General features: G+C 38.8%; 1 protein-coding gene across 1 annotated transcript; it reads right to left on the bottom strand.

The window, feature by feature from the left end:
• Positions 1–963: 963 nt before the first annotated feature.
• On the bottom strand, positions 964–20,850 carry LOC130976698 (auxin transport protein BIG). Its single transcript, XM_057901615.1, has 14 exons — positions 20,351–20,850; positions 19,933–20,048; positions 18,804–18,957; positions 12,612–18,688; positions 11,236–11,853; positions 10,973–11,153; positions 10,195–10,429; positions 5,519–10,054; positions 4,821–5,043; positions 4,267–4,665; positions 4,035–4,178; positions 2,869–3,894; positions 2,232–2,735; positions 964–1,985 (listed from the first exon to the last, which is right to left on the bottom strand). The coding sequence occupies exons 1-14, from the start codon at positions 20,622–20,624 to the stop codon at positions 1,158–1,160; spliced, it is 15,315 nt and encodes a 5,104-aa protein (XP_057757598.1). The 5' UTR covers positions 20,625–20,850; the 3' UTR covers positions 964–1,157.
• Positions 20,851–22,271: the final 1,421 nt, after the last annotated feature.

Below are 22,271 nucleotides of genomic sequence, written 5' to 3'. Positions count from 1 at the left end.
TGATGCCATCAATTTTATTTTATTGATTTTGGGTTACTTTTAAATCATTAGTGTTGATGAGAATCAAGTGAAGTGATTCATGCAAGGGCATAATTGGCTTGGTGAATGGCGAAGCTTGCATTATGTGGTTTGAGGCAGTTAGTCTTAACAAGCTAGGAAGAAATAGGAGGGTGTTTTTGAATTTGCAATAAAGGAAATTAAATATTGTAACCCTTTAGTGCAAGGCATGGATATTAGTTATGGCCTAGTAGTTAATTCATTACTTTGTTTAAATAAGTATTTGAGGTTTAAATTTTATTTTGTGCATGTAAGTTTATTAGTCAACGATAAATCATTAACTGAAACTTAATTTTGCCACAAACTAGATCTTAACTTATTGGATTAGAAAATATTATAAAAAAAAAAACAGAAATAATTTGTAATATGACATGATATCACGAGATTAATTATTATTTCATTTCATCTTAAGGGAGTTCCATACTTCCATTAGTAGTGTGTACACGCAAGAATAATAGTGGAGATGACACTGCTGATCTGCATGAACTATACAATATTTAATTATTTTTAGTTCACGAGTAATTGATAATCTTAGGTAATATTGCCTAAATGCACGAGTCACAAGGCATGGATTTTTGTGACTAAAGTGCAATGTCAGAATAATCTGCTTACGACTGCATTGTTGGATTGGAACTTCAACTCATGCAGAAGAATCGAGAATAATGCGTTTTAATTTTGGTAAAAAACTCCGTACAATGGTCTTTTATGTCAAATTAATTAAAAATTATTAAATAATAATTTAATCAAATTTATTAAATTATTTAAAATTAACAATCAACTTTTCATAAGGATAATTACACAAAAATATTCGCTTTTTAGTTTTTCCCTTAATCTTGGTATTTGAGCAAGGGATTTTATTTTGCGTTGTGTAAACATGACATTTATGTATTCTAACAGATTATTAAATTGCTTCCCCATGTTTGTCTTGAAAATTTATTTTCTCATCAAATTGAGACGAGTATCTTTAAGTGACACATATTCAACATTCTCTTTCAATTTCCATCAGCTTCAGCGTTGTAACAAGAATATTAATAGTACACAAGCGTTCTACATTAACGAGGGTTTATATCTTCAACCTCAAAAGGGAAATGAAAATTTCTTCAGCTTTTGCCTGCATTAATTGCAGCCATAACAAAGTCTTCACACCGAGTGAACCCGCCGGACAACACGTCCGCTAGAACGCCGACTATGTCAAAAGCCTCTTGCAGATCATCGGCAGAATTCATCTCATCAAGCCAGGACAGCATCTCCTTGGGGAACCCGAGAAGCTCTTTCACATTCAATAACCGTTCTTTCATCAACACTTCCCAGCCTTCCAAGTTGCTACTTTCATCCTCCCCTTCTGCCGATGACGGGCCTTCAGTCTTCATGGGTGCCGTGCTCGCCAACTTCTTGACCTTGAAGAAATGCTGCAGCTGCTCAATCAAGCCTGTGTAAACAAGCATTGGACGAATGATTGACAAAAGATCATCATTCTGTTTCTGTTCTGATTCCGCTGTGGTGCTTTGGTCCATGCTTCCAGTTTCCGCAGAAGCTGATACAGATGATGCTGGACGAGTTGTTGACCGACCATGCGTGTGCTGCAGATATGCATGGTAGATTCCACGCTGCAGGAAAGCACGGCGGTGCTGCCTCCAAGACTCGTAAGACTCCGAGAGGAGCGAGTTCACCATCATGAATTGGACAGTTTCTTCTGTCCCCAACGCAGATTGAGTGCCAGGTGGAGAAGAGGGTCTTGTCTCTGACGTGGAAGAGGTTAGATATGCTGATACAGCCCTGGCCATGGTCCGTCGTTGTGAGGAGCTTCCTTGATCAAGGAGATGGCGTGCCATTTGAATCATGAACGGAAGGAACCGAGAATTGCTTTCCTGTCCGCCACCGCGGCTATCTGCACTGAATGATGCCCCTGTTGCAAACCGAGCTAACATCTACAAAAAGGAGGAAATTACATGAACATACGTAAAAGTTATATTAGAATGAAATTAGTGTAAAAATAAGTTTACATCCTTATAAGAAAATATTTGACCCCGTTAAACAGGTTATCTAAATGAACCAATCATTCACATCTATCATAAACAACATTCTTTAAGAGGTTTTTCTCTTTAAATCTTCGTCCGTCAAACCTTATCGTTTGGTAACAAAAAGGAAGACAATGATGAAGCTGAATAACATACCAGAACAATGTCGTATGTTAACAGGCGAAGTCTACTTCCATCAGCACGCCCAAGAGCATTAAGATTGTCCCAGTACTGGTCGACATATCGCACATACTGTGAGAGTGGAACAGATGGACCTCGGACAGGGAATAAAGAATTACAGAGAGATTCGTTGTTTCTGAGCATTGCCCCATCCCACTCTTTCTTAGGATTCCTCAAGCCAGCATCTGCTCTTTTGGCCTCTTGATGGCACTGGAAATGAATAATATTGAAGTAACTTACAGTAGTGTAAACACATTCACCACGAGCACTGCCAGAAGCACCTACGCCTAGATTCACACGCTTACTATATGAGTAAGCGCCCAGCAAATCAGTGGGTCTTAAAGTATATCCTTCCCGGCATACCATGCATGCCAATCCATCCTCCTCCTCCTGGACATCTTCTAAACCTTCAAGAAGAGGCCGGGCAACAAGAATGCGCTCACCTCCATCTGGAGACAGCTCTTGACGCATCCCAAGGCCCTGTTATCGGATGAGAAAGTAATACGATTCAGCACGGGACAAATATGGAAATTTTAACTCTATCAATAGCATTAACACTGCTGTAGTAGTATAATCAACCTTTAGTAAATTGAACTCTTAGAATGTAAAATACCTGAAGCAACTCCTCTCTCTTGCGCAAAGCCCGGCGCCTCATTTCATCCCTAGTCGCATGTCGCAACTTACTAACCTTCTCCTCTAAGAATCCATCTCCTTTACCCTCCTTGTTAGATAAAGTGTCCAACAAATTTTCAGCCCTTGCCCCGATTTCATTTTCTCCTGAAACCCCTTCCAAGGCATGCAACAAGGGTAGGATACCTTCTTCATCGATACATATTTGGGTAAGTAGATGCCCCATTGACAAACCTCTCAACATAGACAATATAAGAGGGACAGATGGTAGTGTTAAACCCTGTGCCCATTCATCCTTATTCTTAAATCCAGCTTGCCCCACATCAGGAAAACTGTCTTTCAAATGTCTCATTGCAGCTTTAGTTATACCCTTCTCTAGGATCATGCCCTTTAATCTCTCTCCACAGGAGCTTGTCTTTAGTGACTCTGAAACCCTAACAAAATTTTCCAGTGTAAACCTCTGCTTTGCGGCTTTCTGAGCAACATTATCATCCTTTGGATTGTTCAAATATTGTTTCTGCACATGGTCAAATGCACCCCAATCCTGTAAATAAGGACTAAAATGCTGGATAAGAGCTTCCATTGCAGCAGGTTCCCCATAAGTCAAGTAAGGCAATATTCGAGCAACCATCTCTGTGTTCCTCTGTTGTTTGTTTGATTTCTTGAGGCCTGATGGATGCGATAATCTCTCCAAGAACATAAGAACTATCTTTTTGGCTTGTTCACCTGTACCAGATTCTTCATTAGTGACAGTTAGTCCACCCTGTGTGATGCTAATATTGTCACTTTCATTTGCTTCTAATGTCAGGCTTTCAACAATTAAAAGTATGCCTTCAGCTGGCTCCATGGCATCAACTGAGAAAGCTCGCCTTGCCGTCTCAAGAAGTAAACCTAAAGCACCTAGCTTTAACAAGGCTCGTCTGTTTTCTCTAATTTTGCAGCAGTACATAAGAAGATTAAGAACTGCTACCAATTGCTCCTGATTGGCCTTGAAATCATCTCGCAGACGCTGTACATTAATAGAAAAGAGAGTTAGTTATATTATCAATCTTGCTGCCAAATAGGAGTTCAACCAAAAACAAATGAATAAGCTAGGCAAACCACATCAGTTTTCTTTGAAGTAATACAAAAGAACATAATCCTCTCAACCTGAATCATGCCCAATAATATCTCCAGTCCACCACATTCCCGAACAGCACCTGCTATGGCAAATTCGACCTCTGGATCCAGTGACTCCTCTCTATCCTCCTCCAACTCTTTAATCATAGGTTCAGTTGCTTCACCATCCAATCCCTGAAAATCGTTATCATAAAAATTATAATAAATTCAACCAAAAAGTGTGATAAATGAGGGAATCAGATATTCAACAAATGCAACAAACCTGAAGTCGATAAGTCACTGTCATAGGTGGGCATTCTCTAGATGAGGTGGCAGCATTTGGGGACAACAAGTTGGAATTGGCCACATTAGAGGACTGACTTGACTTCTTCCAGACTTGCTCATAGACTTGGGCTATGCTCAAATCAAGAGAGATGATATTCCCAGCAACTAGCAACTCCATTCCATAGTCATCCTCAAGAAGGCCTAACAAATCCAACTGATGGCAAATCTTGTTCTTAACATCACGCATTAATGGCCCAATTTCAGAACTGGAATACGGATTCTTAGTCATTGATCCCCTGATAAACTCTTCTTGGGTATGCGCCTTGTTTAGGACCAACAAATATACAGGCTCAGGTTTGGAGGGGCAGATCAGGTTGCAAAGCTGCTCCAATATAAACTGCAAATGAAGGAATAGATCAGAATAAGTTTGAAATAACTTTATTTGTAACCAAATTGAAACTTTGTTGTAAACTTGTACAGAAAATTGCCCGAAGTGATTAGAGGAAACAAGCTATAATGGTTAGATAAATGAAAAATAAAATTCATCCATACCAAACAGGTACGCCCCTTTCTCTCTTCCCCGTGTATTTGCAAACCATTGATGCAGGCCCTAATGAATTGTCGCTTGTTGTCACTGCTTTCTAGCAGGAGGCTATCCAAAAGATCTTTCAAGAGCCGATTGCAATCACTAATCAACTTTGTCTTTTGAACTATCAAACCTCGAATTACAATAAGGGCTTCAAGAATTTCAGAAAGTAAGTTGTCTCGCATGAATCTGTAATAAAGATCTAGATTAATGAGAAGATTCAAAAACAAAATGTTACAGGTAAATTGCCACATCCTCTTCACACTTTAAGAAAGAAAGCGTTCAATGAAAATAATTCAATCCTTTCTTTACTAAGGATAATTAATTATTAATTAGAAAATATACTCATATTCCTTTATATGACAGCATAAGCATTAGGGGAGAGACAGTTTAACATGGTTCAAAGCCCTCCATAACCAAATGGTTGAGACTTTTATCATTGCCACCTTATTCTTATAAGAAGCTGAATTTCAAAAAGGCAGAGTACACTTATATTCACAATAAGCTCTTGTATGAAAGGTGTCTTCATATACACACACACACACACACATATATATATATATATATATATATATATATATCCTCCACTTAATATCTTAACTTTTGAGGTAAGTGATTCATGACAGTTATATTTTAACTAAAAATATTCAAATAGCAATCATACCTGGATCTGATGTTTGGAACCTCAAAAAATTTTCCAAGAAGCTCGATGAGTTTATGAAGGATAAAACCCTGAGATATATCAATATGTAGACTCCTTTCCAAAGACTCAACATTACTCACTTCTTGGGTAATTAGAGTACAGATTGTACGCAAACAACCCTGAACAGTAAAAAATAAACGAGCATCCTCTGACTCTATCATCTTGAATAGTAACTCAAAATATTCTGCCGCACTTTCTCCAGCAAAAAGTGTTGCAGGTAACAAAGAAACCACTAGGTTCAGCAACCGATATTGTCTGGATGAACTTTGAGAGCAAAGCAAGCTTATCAGCATACACATCTCTGATCTAATGGATTGAGAACAGGCACTCAGAACAAGCTCTTTGACCCATGATCCCAACTCAAACACCGATAAGTCACTTTTAGCTACTTTACCAGTGCGACGCTTCCACCGTAGAGCATATTTAAGTGCCAGATAGTCATGCCTTTGGGGTCGTGACCTCTGGCCAATACCTTTGACTGCCTGTGATACTTTATATTGCCTTCTAACAAAATCAAGATAAGAAGCTCCCCTCTCCCACTCAGAATAGCTCAACAACTGGATATCTTGAGCCTTAGGTGTCACGTCCCAATTTCTTTCAGAGGAGTCTGGCAATGTTTTGGTCCCACTGACAGAGACAGCACCAGTCAAGGATCCTGATACATTTTTATTACTCTCATCCTTTACCTTTACAGTAGACTTTGCAAGGCCTTGCTCTTTGTCTAGTGTCTCAGGCTTTGGGGGGGTACATGCCTGAGATATGATTCTCAGACATGGAAGAATGACGTGCTCAGAGATGGCAGGATGCTTGGCACCTAACTTGATGGAAGAAAACAGTAACTGAAAAACAACACGTAGCCTGGATTCCCAGAACTCATCAGCTGAAGAACACACCTCAGAAAGTAATAGCAACTCCTCACGTGTAGTCACAGCAATGTCCATCGAGCGATGATGCTCAAGGCAGTACAATACTTTCTTTTGTATCAGACTGTTCAATTCACTTACTGCATTCACGTCACCTTCAGATAAAGAACAAAGTACAGCCCTTGCTTGTACACGAGCAGCTTTAGGACCTTGATGAATGTTATTCTCAAATAACTCGGACAAAATACCGGCTGAAACAAGTTGTTTCTTAGAATTTGGATGCTTTGCCAACACCTGTAACAATTCTAGGCATTGTGTCACAAATGTTGTTGCGCACCCATAACAATTATTTGGTGTTCTAGAAACCACAAATCTTGAAGCCACACTATTATCAGAATGCTTTTGGTGCAGATAATTCATCAGCACCTTGCGTAGCCCTTGCAGTGTCTGGACACTTTTGCTGACAGAATCAAAAGCTGCTTTGCACTTCTCACCATAGAGCACCCCAAGAAGAGCAACTTTCCTATTGATTTTACAAGATGGTCCGGGTAAAGACACCATCATTTGCTGCACAGAATCCTTTTGTTGCGAGTCTATTTCACTGTCACCAATGCTTGATACAATTTTAAGCAAGGGCTTTTTGAAGCCCAAAAGTTGCTGGTATCGCCTATGAGCATTCTCTGACTCGGACTCTATTGCTGCTAGCCCCTTCTTCATATCTTCATCATTCTCCATGTTATCAAATGTAAAACTGGGTTTTGCCATGAAATTAAACTCAAACCGCCCATATTTGCTGTATCCACACTCATTGCATAAAAAGGAATCCAAATTCTCATAATTGATATTGCGACATTGCCTGCATTGATAAGCATTTTCATGACAATTGCCACATATACCATGCTTATCAGTGACAGGACGACTACAACGCGGGCACTGCAATGGCTCAAGAGACAATGCCTGAAGATTTTCATAGAAGGAATCTAGTTCAATCATAAAGTTGCAAGCTGTAATGGGAATGGGAAATTCCACTTTAAGTTCAGTCTGATTGAAAGCAAGATGACAGCTTTTTGCACGCTTCCACAAAGACCAGTTATTTTTCAACTCTGACAAGTCAGCAACTGGCCTGTTATTATAGTATAGATTCAAAACCTTCACCGATTTTGACTTTCTGGCATCATGAACATTCATTATCACAGTCTGAATTGTGTAGCTACCAGTGCATTTCACTATGATACGGTTATCAGTGAACTTTGTTTCAGATTTTAGAGATTCCAGCTTCATCCTGCTGTAAGGAACTTCAGGAGAGCTGCAGGCAACACAAGGTTCACTCTCAAGATAGTATCCATCAAACTCAACCAAGCCACTCAAAGTATTATAAATGCGAGAATTTGGATGGTTAGCTAACAGCTCATTCTGTGAATGGAGTGTCTCAAAGATGCACTTAATTACATCAGGAGTCAACGATCGGTCCACAATTTCAGAAATCTGGTGTTTTGAACTAGTATCAGGGGATCTTCCAAGCAACCAAGTCACAAGTTCTGTGAACTCTACAATGTTCTGGCCATACATTGGGAGAAACTTAACTTTCTGCAAGAGGGCTGTTAGCAAAGTTTCTTTGAACATTGATTTGGCATGATGCCAAGCACCATATAATACAGATTTTGCCTCTGCCCGAACAGTGCTTGAATTCCATTCCAAAAGGAAACAATCTATGAACTGCTTTAAGATATTGCCACTCTTGTCAGTAAAGACCTCCACTGCAGCTTCCATATCCAAATACGACTTCTCTGAACCAGATTCAGCTCCATCTTCACCTTTCTTCTTCTTCTTTGATTCTTGAGATGTGATGCCTGATTTATTTGAACTTATGTCTCCATACTCTGTCTTTTGTGAAGTATGACCAACATCCTTTCCTGTGTAGAAGGCAAAATTGAGAAGTTTAAGAGTCTGAATAACAGACTCTTCACTGAAATAAAATATTCCATTCATCAGGAATGATAGAATATCTCCATGCCTTAAACAGTATTTCTGCCAGTTCCGAGGACGTGCAGCTGCTACTTCTGCCATAGTGGAAAGACACTTCACAATCTTGACACTTCTTTCGTAAGGGATAGGGTTATTTTGGAAGCCACCAGACTTGTTTACATGTTTATAGAGTCTCTTCACTTCACTGGAGAACTGCCACGAGTCCCGCACGCTATAATAGTGAGACTTGCTCCCACAGAGGTGCAGGAAAAGCCTCCTGGCGTATCTTCTCACAAAATTTGTGTGAGGATTATTAATGTAACTGCAGAGAACATCCTGATACCCATCTAGCTTTAAATCCTTACCATATGACAGCTTGTGTACCTTTTCTTTTTCCCCGGTTTTGTCATGCTTTTCGGGCCGAACAAGGGTATACACCAGTCGGAAAGCATTCTCTAACAAGAGCCTATGGTAATCCATAAAAATATCCGCTCGATGTGCCTTGGCATATGAATCAGAAAAGAATGGTGAGAAGTTACCAGCTGGTAAATCTCTACGTACTGTGAGCAGAGCCCCACAACCAGGCCCAAGATTATTATGCACATCATTATTAACAGGAGATTTGAAAACATGTACAAGCTGCTGCAATATATCCATCAGATAATTTACAAAAGCTTGCTGCCTAAGAGAATCACAGGCTCGAAGAAGCTGTGTTGCAAAATCATTCTTCTCTTGCTCATCTGCTGAAGTCTTAGCTGTAGTTGAAGCAGTTGATGGAAAATCAATTACATTCTTATCATGCATATCCACAGCTCCACTCTGTCTTGGCATGGAACCATCACTACCAGGTTGATGCCAGTTACGAAGCATCAATGTGAAAAACATGAAGATCAATATTGCCACTTCACCAAATGATGATCGAGTTCTCGCTGCGAATGGCCTATCAAGATTTATCTCATCCAAAAACCACTTGATTAGTTTCTCTAGATCTAGGCTATCTGGCTTTGAGCTGCCTATAAAAGGTCCACCCACAGCAGATGACAACCTGTAGAAAAGCTGCATAACAGGTATTGCTTGGATTCCTGATGTTGTATCCATCCACCCTTTCAGTTGTTCCAGAAGCTCAGAGAGAAGTAAGGAATTTATCTCCCGTTTTGAAGCAGAAATTGAGACAGGATCGGTCAAAGAAGCAGCAAATTCTCCAGAATCATTGGGTTCCAAGACATGAATTGATGGAGAATTCTGCATAGTTCTCTCAGTAGATACGGCTAACAGATTTGGGTCAGTAACGTCATCCGATGCAAAGTGAAATTCATTGCCATCCCCAACTGAATCCACCTCAATTGGAATTGCTGTCATCGGGTGATCTCTAGAATGTGGTGGAGGAAGTCTGTCTGCATCTAGTACTTCATAGCAAGCCTCACACAAGTCAAAATCAGGACAGACAGTACAATGCCATCTTCGCCTGAGTATAGGCACAGTAGAGCAGCCATCACAACAGTATTGAACAGATGAGGTAATAGTGTCTTCTTCTATCATGACTGGGTTATTTCCACTACTTGTATCAACAGGGCCAGGAACCGATGCTACACTCTCATTGACATCATCTGTAGCTAACATTGTCTGCTTAGGAAAAGGGACCTGAAGCAATCTTGAAGATATGGCCAAACTGAAAAAGAAATGTATCAGATCCTTAACAATGATGTGAATTTCTTCTTTTAACCCCCCCCCCCCCCCGGGGGGCCCCGCAGAAGAAATCCCTTGTAACGATTTTCTCAAAAATAGAATGACCAAAATGTCCAAATATACCTGCTAGCAGTCTGGACGGCCTCATTGGACGAAAAGAGAAGCTTCTTGAGTAATACAACAGCAGGTGCCACAGAGCGCACTCCTGCATCATTTCCATGCAGAGCCAAGCATTCAGCATAGCAATAAATAAGTTCAACTGCAGACATAACAATGTTGTTCATGGTTTGTGTGTCAGGCTGCTCAAAATCCAAAATTCCCCATAGAACTTGCATTAGTGCATCCACCACTTCTGATCCTACACCAGCAGCAGCATAATATTAGAACAATAACAAATAGAAAACGAACACTTACAACAGGCAAGACCATTCTATTTTCCCTGATTTATAGCAACACCAGTGTCTTCAATCGTTCCAGTAGGAGGATTCTAGATATATCTTCTGATCCTGGAAAGATTAGCGAGATATATCCAGAATATTCTAACATTAAAATGTGAATCACATAGAATCGAAGTAAAAAAAATTGCAAGAGTAAGCTTAAATGATGAGGGAGCACATAACTGCATCAAATTTCAACAGAACTGAACTACAAAGGATAAATTTATTCTCTCGTTCTTCTCCTATTGTTAATCCACCAGTTCAGTCGCAGCAATTCAATGGCAGTGATGTATTATCATACAAATGTACCACTTGAAAAGAAAATATATAATGTCCTAGTAAACTTATTGCGTAAAAAGTCAACAGCTAGATATTAATGTCTAATGTCTTGCAATGTGAAAGATCCTCAAGCAGGATCCCAAGAAAGGGGAAGGTGGAAGTCAATCAGAAGAACAGGACAATACCATTTGTCTCCAGAAATGTTGCCAAATTAGAACGGCGTTGCAATGCAATCTTACAAACTGCACGCAACTGGGTAGTGAACTCTTCAATGATCCAACTTCCCACAGAACCACCAATCCCAAGCTTTGATGATAGTAATGAAGATGATTTCACTACTCCAAGAAGCCTCATTGTATCTTTAACCTAATCAAAGAAGAGTCCAGATACATCAACATGAATGAACAAACTCATTCAGTATATAGAAGCAAGAGAAAGTAGATATTACTTGGTGGTATAACTCTTTCTTGGGGAAAATGGCCTGTAATACACAAGAAGCTGAAGCCTGCAGTATTGGCTCCCGATCACTCTCAAATATTGTTTCAAGTAATTGCCTACACTTGAGTTTGCCTAGCTCTGCCTTTGCTTCTTCCAGCCTTGAGCAACTCTGTTGCCTACATGATGAATAAAACTTGGCAATTAGCTTAAGCCCATCTCCTAGTACCTGTTCCTGAATGGGAGCAGACTGCATTGAACGGCGCTTCTTCCCGGATCCAGCAACTGCTGAATGTGACCCAAGTACTCTTGCTTCCATATCCAAAACTGCATCCATTTTCTCCTTCCAACCAAATTCATCCTTAGCTCGGCCATAAACTTCAAGTGAGTCTATTCTGGGAAGTGTAGAGCCATTAAAGGTTGGCCCAACTGAGATTGTAAATTCTTCATCAGCAAGCAGCGACTCGGCAACAGTAAATGGAATATCATACCAGGACCTCATTCCTTCATCTAATTTAATAACCCTCTGGAAGATAGAAATACTAGAAGGTATGTGACTTGCTGATGTGTTACCAACATGAACTCGAAGACCAACCATGACTATATCAGGGTTTGAATTGAAGACAGATATCTGTGAAAATGCATATAGAGGAGAAACTTTAGGAACAATCACTATTGAAAGACGAACAGAACATCAAAAGCAATTAATATGATTGCAAATAACCGATTGCCACCATGTAATAGTTTGAAACAGAGAGAAATAAAAAATTTATAAGCACAAAATATAATAAAAGAACCTACTAGCTTGAATCATTTTTTACCATGCCATACATTTTCCCATTTCCCTTATCATGCACAGAAGTAAGAGAAGCCATGCAATTACGGAAAACAAATTCCAAGAAGTATTCATAACTTGGAATAAACTTGAGACCTAGAAAAAGCACCTCATAATCTTTATACCTTAAAGCTAAAGAAGACAACTTAAAATGAAAAGACGGCATCAAGATCTAAGATTTCAGACACAAAAATACACATCTATAATTGCATGTCAGAGACAACACACTCTACACTACAAGAATCCACACATTTTCAAGACTATCATTAAAACTTGGGACATGAGGAACACGTCACCTTCAGGAAGATTTAGTTACAAAGAATAACACCAAAATATCATGCAAAATCTAGACCATTTACAAGAGTATACATAATCTAGTCCACAGCATTGTTATGTCTATTCTAAAATAACTAAATAAAAAATAATTTAAACAATATAAAACAAAGCATGCCACAAAACAAACACTAAAACAAAGCTACTTAGAGTAGCAGCCAAGCCCGGCCAATAAAAGATTCTCACTGAAAAAACAGTAATTCAAAATAAGTAGTTATTACCTTAAAACCTGCAGGGCTCGGACTTTCAAGAAAACCATCCTCATTCACCAAGCTCTGTTTAGCTCCTTCAAAATCTCCATTTCTAATGGCATCACCACCCAGTTTCACATCCGGTGTAATGCACACAGTCTTCTCAAAGAAATCAAGAGGAAATTCAGGATTTGTACCCGCATAGGCTTTATTGAGGATACCAGAACCCAGTTTCTTAACTTTTTCAGATGCTGCAATCGCACCAGCATCAGCACCTGCTGGAGCATGTGAATATATTTGAAGGCTACCATCATCATGTAAGACAAAGCAGTGTATTTTATCTTTCGACAGCGGCTTGTATGCAGTCATACCGACTATAGGTGAGGTGGAACCCATAGAGTGCCGCATACTCTGTGCAAGTATTTCACATTCCCCCATTGACACGGCAAGTGCAGTATTGGATTTCACAGTTGACAAGCATACAAACAATCCACTGCCAGCCAGAAGTTCTTTCCAATGATGTACTCCAGCAGGCCGCAGCTTACTTTCTAACTCTTCATACACAGAAGACAACTCAACAATGGAGGATGCATCAGAGCTGGGCCGACCTATCAATGTGGTACCATCTTGAAAAGATATGAAGAGTAGCTTATAAGTGGAAGAGAAATACAATGATGATCCCTTTGAATGAATTTCCTTTCCCAGAAGTTGCACATGTTCTTTCAGTGGCATAGACCCAACATTTCCTTTGACTGGCAACTCTAACCTGAAAATGTATCCATTTTCTGAAAGAACTATAACAAACATTCTTCCTTGAGAAGCTGGATAAAGAATGGCATCCACAATCGTGTCATTTGACAAAGTAAAGTAGTGCATTGGACTGATATTGTCTAGGGACAGATCATATATCTTGACAAATCTGTTGGTCACAACCATCAATTGAACCTGTGAGCCAGGAACCCAATCCACCCGTCTAATATATGCCCCTTGTAAAGCAAGTTCAATGGCCAGCCGGTCAATCACTTCTCCACGATGATTCAACGTAAGAACCTGGCAATCCTCATAACCAGCTACAACCAGATAATTCTCAACAACAGGATTGAACACCAGTTGTACGATTTCAAAGCGAACAATGTTTTTGGAAAGAGGTTTCAGATTAGTCTTGTCAGCAGTCACAGGTGAAATGGTGGCTTGACCAATTAACTGTCCAACATCATATATAGCAACTTTATCACCTTCGCCAACAGCAAGTCGACCTCGTACACTAACACTCAGCAAAGACTTCACGAGAGAACCACTCGCCAGATGGGATTTAAGCTCCTTGGCATTTGAATAATCAACCTTTATCTTAAGATCAAGAGATCCACCTTTATATGCTTTCTTCAATTGCAGGAGATCTACACCATGAGAAATCACCTTGTCTTCACCCAAACTGATTTTCTTATCCTTAGAATGGTGAGACTCTCGTCTGCTAATTATAAGTTGCATCAAAGAGGAGCAAAGATTGAGCACATGACTTTCAACATCAAGTTCCTCCATTAATGACGGAATATCTTCTTGAAGCTCTTTTGGTATAGATAACCTAAGCGAGTTATCAATATCTGAACTGTTGTCGTCTTCAAATTCCGAATCACTATCTGGCAGCTGATCTCCATCCTCGGAAAAGGGTAGAAATGACTGAAAAGCGTTAGAGCCACGAACAGGTGCACCGCTGTCTCCAGTGAATTTCCGAGGTTTCAGGCACTGACAACTGCTACCTCTAACACCCCCAGCTCCGCAATCACAAAAGAACCGGCTTGAGCGTGAATAGACAACACGATGACCCCGATGACACACCTTTGCACAGACTGAACAGCAGCCTTTTGATACGGTTAGGTCACATGTATAGCAGAAGTACCAATGCTGCTCCATGAAATTGCTGCCACTAGAAGTGAAGGTGCAAACTTTAGAGGCAAGGGCCCTTTCACTACTAGCATCCTCTTCATCTTCCTTATCTATGCTCAGAACCTCCCCATCAGAAGTTGCATCATCCTCGTCCTCGTCAACAGAAGTTGCATCACATTCAAGCGACGTTGATCCCCCTTCTTGATTGGCAGAAAGAATAAATGTGTCCGAGTCCTTTCTGGATCCAATTGGTCGGGCAGACACATGCCCTATCCCAAGACTACTGCTAGATGAACACTTTTTAGTTGTTCTTTGAAGTGAAATTTTACCAGATTTACAGTCACTTAAGACAATTTCAATAAAGCCAAATAGAAACTTCAATCCTGGAAGCAAATTTTCATTGCCTACCAGTTTATCCATCAATACAACAGTCCTCTTCAAAAGCTGTTTCATTAATGACTCTCCTCTTGAAATCTGAACAATGAAACTAAAATATGATTTTGCTGCAAGTATATCAAATTGCAAAAAAGCAGCATCAAGTGACAGCAGCAAAGAATTAAAAATATGATGTTGCAACTCTTTGGATTGTTCTGAGATTGGTGATAGAAGGCACAGAATAAAATTCATTGTTGATTCCCGTAGAGAAATGGAGGTCCCCTTTGCACAGATGCCAGTATCTAATTTTATTATGCTTCCTAAGAGCCTCTTCTCCAACCACTTAGACACCATATGTACATCTCTTCCAAGGAATTTCCTTTGTATTCTCAGCTTGAGATCAGGAAATTGCTCTCCAGATAAATGATCCACAAAGAAATCGAGAACCTTCACATTCACAGATTCAGAGTAACAGGTATCCAGCGAATCAATTAGCACTAAACAGTCACCATTATGCAATTGCAAATGCCTACTGATCTGTCCAGGCACATATTCAATACCAAGATAAAAGTGAAAAACAGCAGACTTTGAAGGGTCTTTCCTAGTGCCATTCAATATCTCAATAATTCTGCAGATTATCCATTCTTGGACACTGTCATGACCTTCTCCCCTAGAATTAATGTCTTTCAGAAACCCTTCCATTTGCTTCATTAGAATTAAGTCAGCATAACTTGACCATTCCAGTTCTGCACCTATGCTTTGATAAACAGCATCACATTTCCCATGAACACTTTCAAATATCCTATCATACTTGATAATCATTACAGCATCAAGAATTTGCCCAAGAACTTCGATGTCCAAATCAACCTTTCTCCCTGCTGTTATCCTAAACAACCCATCTAGGACACAGATAATTCCTCTTATGCTAAGAGCACAAGAAAGCAAAGTAGCACTAGGAGTAGAAAGATGACAAGGAAAGCCATGCAACATGCACTCCCAGTAGGCCTTAGGAAGAACTCCTGAAGCTTTTTTATCAACAGCAGCATCCAACTGTGATATGAGGCCAAGGACAGACTGAAGCTCACCTTCATTACAGCCACTCCTCTCAAGCAGCTCATCCTGCAGGCTTTTGTCAATTCCAGTATGTTTCATGAGCAAAAATGGTGAAAAATCAGAAGCCGGCTTTTGTTGGTAACTAAGGCTACCAAGAAAAGCTTTCTGATGGGCTTGCAAGTACTTGTCCAACAAAGATGAGAGCGTGCTTATTAGACATGCAAATTTACCAGACTCCACCAGGGAGGAAATCATGCTCCCAGCCAGTTCAACATATTTCTCTTCCCCAAAAGCATTCTCAGTCCAGCCAAGGCCCTGTACTGAAATCGCTTTGTCCATGCAATATCTCAAGATGCCAACATGAGTGAAGGAGAGCACTAGAGATAACCACATTCCAGTTCTGAGGAAATCCCAACCTAATTCTTCGATACCTTCTGTCTGGGGAAGAACATTTAACTGCTGAACCAAGGTCAATATAAGATTTTCAGGGAATCCAATGGCCTCTGGATCACCCAAAAGTGAATGGCTGAAGTGGAAAAAATGCAACATATTGGACAGATCCACAGAGTTGTCGCTACTCCAAGATGGAACTGAATGGTCTGCTTCAGAAACTACATAAGGAATATCCCAACAAAGGGTGAAAATATATCGTTCAACAATTAAATCCTCCACAGTAGAAGCCATTTTCTGTCCCCAAAATCCCAAAATCTGTGAAAAAGTAACATGTATGTCCTTCCAATTCAAATTTAAGATGTCGATTGCCAAGTCATCTCTACCAAGTGAACCAGAAGATCTAGAAACATCAATTAGTTGACCAATCAAGCTACTCACATTCATGTCCTGTCCAAGCAATCCACCAGCAACATTTCTTAGTGCAGTTAATGACCAAGATGAGAGGTGATCATTCATCTTATCCGGAATAGATGATGCAGATAGCGTTGCTTCCCTTAACTTAGACCGCACATCAACAAGCAATGATGACGGACATTTCTGTTGATGAAATATCATATGACGTAGAACTAGGATCAGTCTTGACACCACCAAAGCCCAACATGTTAACAGCGAACTGTTCAAATCCAGTACCTGCTTAGCAACTTCTTGGAGGTTTGAAAAGATTAAGTTCGCCATTGTTGCCTTTTCTAGTTCAGAAGACAAGTGAAATGCCATGAGAACTACCTCAATGTGAAACAACGAGGGAAGAGTTCCAACAAGGTCATCAATACTTGGGCATTTTCTAGAAACAGACTTCACTTTCTCACAAACAAAGGAAGCATATCCTTCACAAATCTTGTTTCTCAGCTTACTACCAGCAGAACCAACACTACAAAACAAAGTGTGAGTGAGCAAGGTCAGCGTCCGATCATTATAACTGAAGGCACCGTTTTCAACAGTAAGCATCTTCTCCAAAAGATAGTCTTCAAGGAAATCATTCAAAGCATGGTTTGTGAGAACATTGTGCAAAATATCAAAGCAAAGCTCATGGACATGCCCGATCCTTCTGCCTTCGTGAGAGGGAGTAGAAGTATCAGACACATTTTCTTCAGAACAACAACCCTGACAATTGAGTAAGGAAAGCAAAATATCCATGTCTGCAGTACTGAGCTTTTTGCAGGCATCCTCATAAAGAGAAGGACTCCATTCAGGAGAAAAGATGCACGTTTTAAGAAAGTTCAAAAGTTCTATGGCAGCTTGAATTGGGAAATTCTGATAGTTGGTGCTAGAAACTGAAGCAGTACCAGGTTGTTCACATCCATCTGTAGACCCAACAGAACGTGCAGTCTCAGAGAAAAGATCTCCAAAAAGGGCCTCATCTTCATGGCATACTGCATTTTCTTGTTCAGATGCTCCGGCAACTTTTGAAAAACTAGAACATGACCTTTCAATTTTTGGCTTTAACTTCAACCCTTCAGAGTGAAGGAACAAAGCAAGTTGCATCAAGTTGCCAATCCATAGGCTTGATGCAGGAAATATAAGCTTCAAAAGCTCTTCAAATGTGTATTGCTTCAGCAGAGGAACTGACTCTTGATAGACAAGGCATGAAGGGGAGCTATTTTGTGAGTCAGTGGAACTGCTAAAGAGTTCTACATTGAAGTCTTTCCAATCAAAAGAAACCTGCTGCCTTTGTCTCTTCAAATCGTTGATGAGTTTTAACATGTAAAGAACAAACCGGGGGAAGTATGATAAAGGGGGTTTCAAATTTGTTGCAGACTTATCATATGTCCAAAAAGAAGAATCCAAACTCTCCAACATAGATGCTATAATACAAGCTTCAATATTCTGCACAATACTGCTACTACCAAAAATAACCTGCACATTGTGAAGAAACTCTTCCACGACCATTAAAATAATGCTCTCAAGACTTCCCTCAATGATAGCATATGTATTCACAAACTCATGTTTAACTCTAAACAAATTAGACAAAGTATCAGCAAATGAGGCAATAGCCCTCACCAATGATGCATCATATTCTACATACAAAACATCCTTTATGAGACTTCCAAGGATCTTTAATATCCTCAAAATGAGAGAGAGTCTCTTCCTAAAATTCTGGCCTACTTCCTTATCATCAGAAACATCATTGATTTTAGCTAGTTTACTGCACAGCAAGATCAAGCGTGGAGTGCATTTTCCATGGACAACTGCCGAATGCTGGCATAAAAAAACAAAACTACTGAGATGTTGATAATCAGTCAGCTCACTGGATCCAGATTCATTCCTATCGTGGAACACAGGTTCAGAAGCTAAAGTCTTTAGAAGCCACTCCATCGATTTTTCTTCCTTTGAGCATCTGAAGCCTTTTGCATATTCAAAAACGTGAAAATATAAGCATGTGGTTAGTTTATTGGAACAACTATGAGCAGAAATACCATGTGAAAACAACAGAGTGATCCTTGGGCATTAACATGATACCTTCTAGATGGCATTTTCTGTGATCATCCATGACATATCCACTACAATCATCAACAATTGGCAACAGATCTACCAAGGCACTTGCTGGTTGTGATACGTCCGATAAGATATTCATCTCATCAACCAAAGCTATCTCTAAAAGATGCATTATGTTCTGCAAATGTTACACAAAATGAGAAGCACAAAAACAAACCACCAGACTAGTAAAATAGAGCACATGTTAAGACACTAAGTCCCATAAATTTAAGCTACAGCATAGCGTTCGTTGTTCTAAATGGAAACTAGAGATTGTGCATTGGTATAGGAAATGTAAGAAATATTAAATATACAGATGGAATATGTCCAAAATCGATCATGTTGCCTGTAAGTAAGCAGTTCAAACTATTAAATCAATGCTTTTTGGCCGAAATTTATTTTTTCCATTTTTAAAATTATTTAGCTATCAAGTTCATAATTGTTAACTTATCTTACCTGTTTCCTTTTAAACTGACTGCCAAGTTTTGTGCTTTTTTTTTGGGGGGGGGGGGGGGGTGTTGAACAGTAAATTGTAAATATAAAGCGAATACCAATGACAACATGGCGGCAAAACTCTAACCAAAAATAGAGGAATCCCCTTCATTAGTATCCCCCGAAAAAAGGAAAAAACAAAACAAAACAAAACAAACAAATGGTAAAGCATTGGGTGCCCCATCTATGCAGTCCAATTCTAAAATGCACATGCAATCAGTTTTGAGGGGTAGGCTCTCCCTTGTGTTGCAGCATCCAATCTCTTCTGTCTATATTTTATTTTCTAATTTGTATTGGAAACACTTAGTTGAATCTATTAGGTCTTTAAAATGCAAAAGCTTTCATAATATATTGAGTGTGCATCTCCAAAATCACAATTTTGCTAAGTCATTAGATAATTATGTAATAAATCGTCAAATAACGAACAAAGGAGAATTAATGAAATAGAATTCTACAACAGCGAGAAAAAGGGAGGGGGAGGCTGACGAAAAAACGGTTAAAATTAGTTCAGCCATTCTTGCTGGCAATTAACTTGAAATCTAATAAACACTAATTTCATCAAAACTTGCAGACCCCGGAACATCAGCTGAAAGCTACATTTGCAAAGTAAAGCCATACGTACCTGAACAAGTCCTAACTCGTTATCATCGTCATCGAATCCAGATTTCTCTAAGTAGCACACGGCGAACTCCACTGACTGCTGCACAATCGCAACCAGTATCCCTTCCGCTTCCTCCACTATACCACATAAGATAGCAACAAAAAGAAAATAGATAGAAGAATGAATCATCTCGAACAACTTTCACTATTTTGCAAATTCGAAAGCAGCATATTGAAGCTACAGCAAAGAGAATCTCTCTCTCTCTCTCTCTCTCTCTCTCACACACACACACACACAAAAACAAACGCAAGCTCCACTACAAGCTCAGCTAACTACTATAAAAGCGAAACTGGCAACAAACTCTAAAACCGAAAGAGGCAACTACCGATGTTACTACAGCGAAAAAGAATAAAGAGATCGAAGTAACTAAAGAGTGTACCTGACAAAGATCGAGAGGCGGAAGCGATCGTGCATGCGAACGAACAAATCGCCTGAATCTGCGAGGCGTTCCACGATTGAAAGCGCAAGGAGGAGGAGGCGCCGCCTGTAGGCTCGACGCCACGGCGGAGGACGGAGTAGAAAGCGGTGAGCCCTGACCTGATCGTGTCATCGGACCGGAGCTTCTGGAGGAGCGACTCGCCGGAAATCGACGGCAGCTGCTGCGATTGATCGGAGAAGAGAGCCTTGGCAAGGTGTTTGAGGCTCTCCGCCATAGCCACGTCAGCACGTCAATCCAGAGAGAAAATGAAGAATTGTAGTGTGTGAAATGATTGATTGATTGTTTGTAATAGAGACTAAGAGTGTGTAGAGTGTTTCAAGGGTCGAAAAAAGGAGAGAGAGGGTTTAAGGCCTTTATATATAGCGAGGTGTAGGCGGTGAAGGAGAAAGTGAAGTGAGTGAAGGAGTCGTCGAGTGTGTTCAGGAAAATTTACTGGTGATTGCTTTGCCCCCAAGGGAGCATTACATTCTCAGAAATGGGTGATTCTCTTCCTTATTTTTTTTTCCCCTCTCTTTTACATTATTCCCCAAAAAATATGAAATATTTATGCATAGTGCTATTTTTTACAACTAAATACATAATAAATACATTAAAAATTTAATTGCGATGATGTTACATGACAAATTATTTTAGTAAACAAATTTAACCAAATTGATCTAATAGCTATTAAAATAATAAAAATTGATTGAAGAAAAAATGCATAAAAAGAAAAAGAAATACTCTGATTAAACTTAATTATAAAAATAATTTGTTTACTTAGTATTTTTTTATTTAATTATATTTTTCCTATAAAAAAAATTATACGGTAACTTTAACATCTATCAAATGTTAATTAAATCCAAAATTTAGAGTAAGTACTTTCTTTTTCACATTGCATTTATCTATTTCTCGAGCAAATTAAGGATATACGGATAATTTAATTTATAGTCGCGCTAAAGTAATTTTTCTAATTTTATTTTAGTTTAATCATGGTAGTTGCATTATTATTGCATCCCATTGAAATTCCTAATAGTATCAAGAGTCAGCCATTGGAAAGAAAATAGATGTTTGAAAATAATTTAGGTTAATCACCTGCTATTCCTAATAATATCAACAGTAGGCTATTGGAGACAAAAAGTAATAAATGTTTGACAAAAATGAACTTTCTAACATAACACTTAGAAAATCATTTACACTATGTTTGGTTTGATAGAAAACGAGTGGAAAGAAAATGGATGGAAAGAAAATGGGTGGAAAATGATATTTTTCTTTGTTTGGTTATGAAAGAAAATAGGAAGGAAAGAAAATTTTAGTGTGGGTCTCCTTAAAAAAATTTTCTTTCCATCACAAGCAAGAAAACTAAAAAAAAAGTGTTATATTTTCGTATTTCCAATACTACCCTTAGTTATATTACTATTAACAAATATTAATATAAATTTAGTTTTACTATATTATTATAATAGAAATTTATATTTAAATATGATATATATTAGATAAATAATTTAAATTAAATATATAAAATTATAATATTTTATAATATTTATAAAATATAATAAAATATGAATAAATAAAAATATTTATACTTTATTTTATAATAAGGGTATTAACGTAATTTTATACTATTATGATTTTCTTTCTTTTCACTTTTCTTTCCATCCAAACAAAAGAAAATTTTTCCTCTATTTTCTTTCCATCTATTTTCTATTCATCCAAACAACACACAAATAACTCAACTTTTCTTTCCATTTTCTTTCCTCTCATTTTCTTTCCTCTTATTTTCTTTTCTTTCATTTTCTTTTCAACATCCAAACAAACTCTTAATGGAGTTTCGTATTTTTTTACAATATAAACCAAGGTTATGAGAACTGGATCAGTCATCAAA

The sequence above is a fragment of the Arachis stenosperma genome, chromosome 4 (genome assembly GCF_014773155.1).
Source record: "Arachis stenosperma cultivar V10309 chromosome 4, arast.V10309.gnm1.PFL2, whole genome shotgun sequence".
Taxonomy (NCBI): domain Eukaryota; kingdom Viridiplantae; phylum Streptophyta; class Magnoliopsida; order Fabales; family Fabaceae; genus Arachis; species Arachis stenosperma.
The sequence above is the reverse complement of the archived record's forward strand: the minus strand, read 5'-3'. Positions and strand labels throughout refer to the sequence as shown.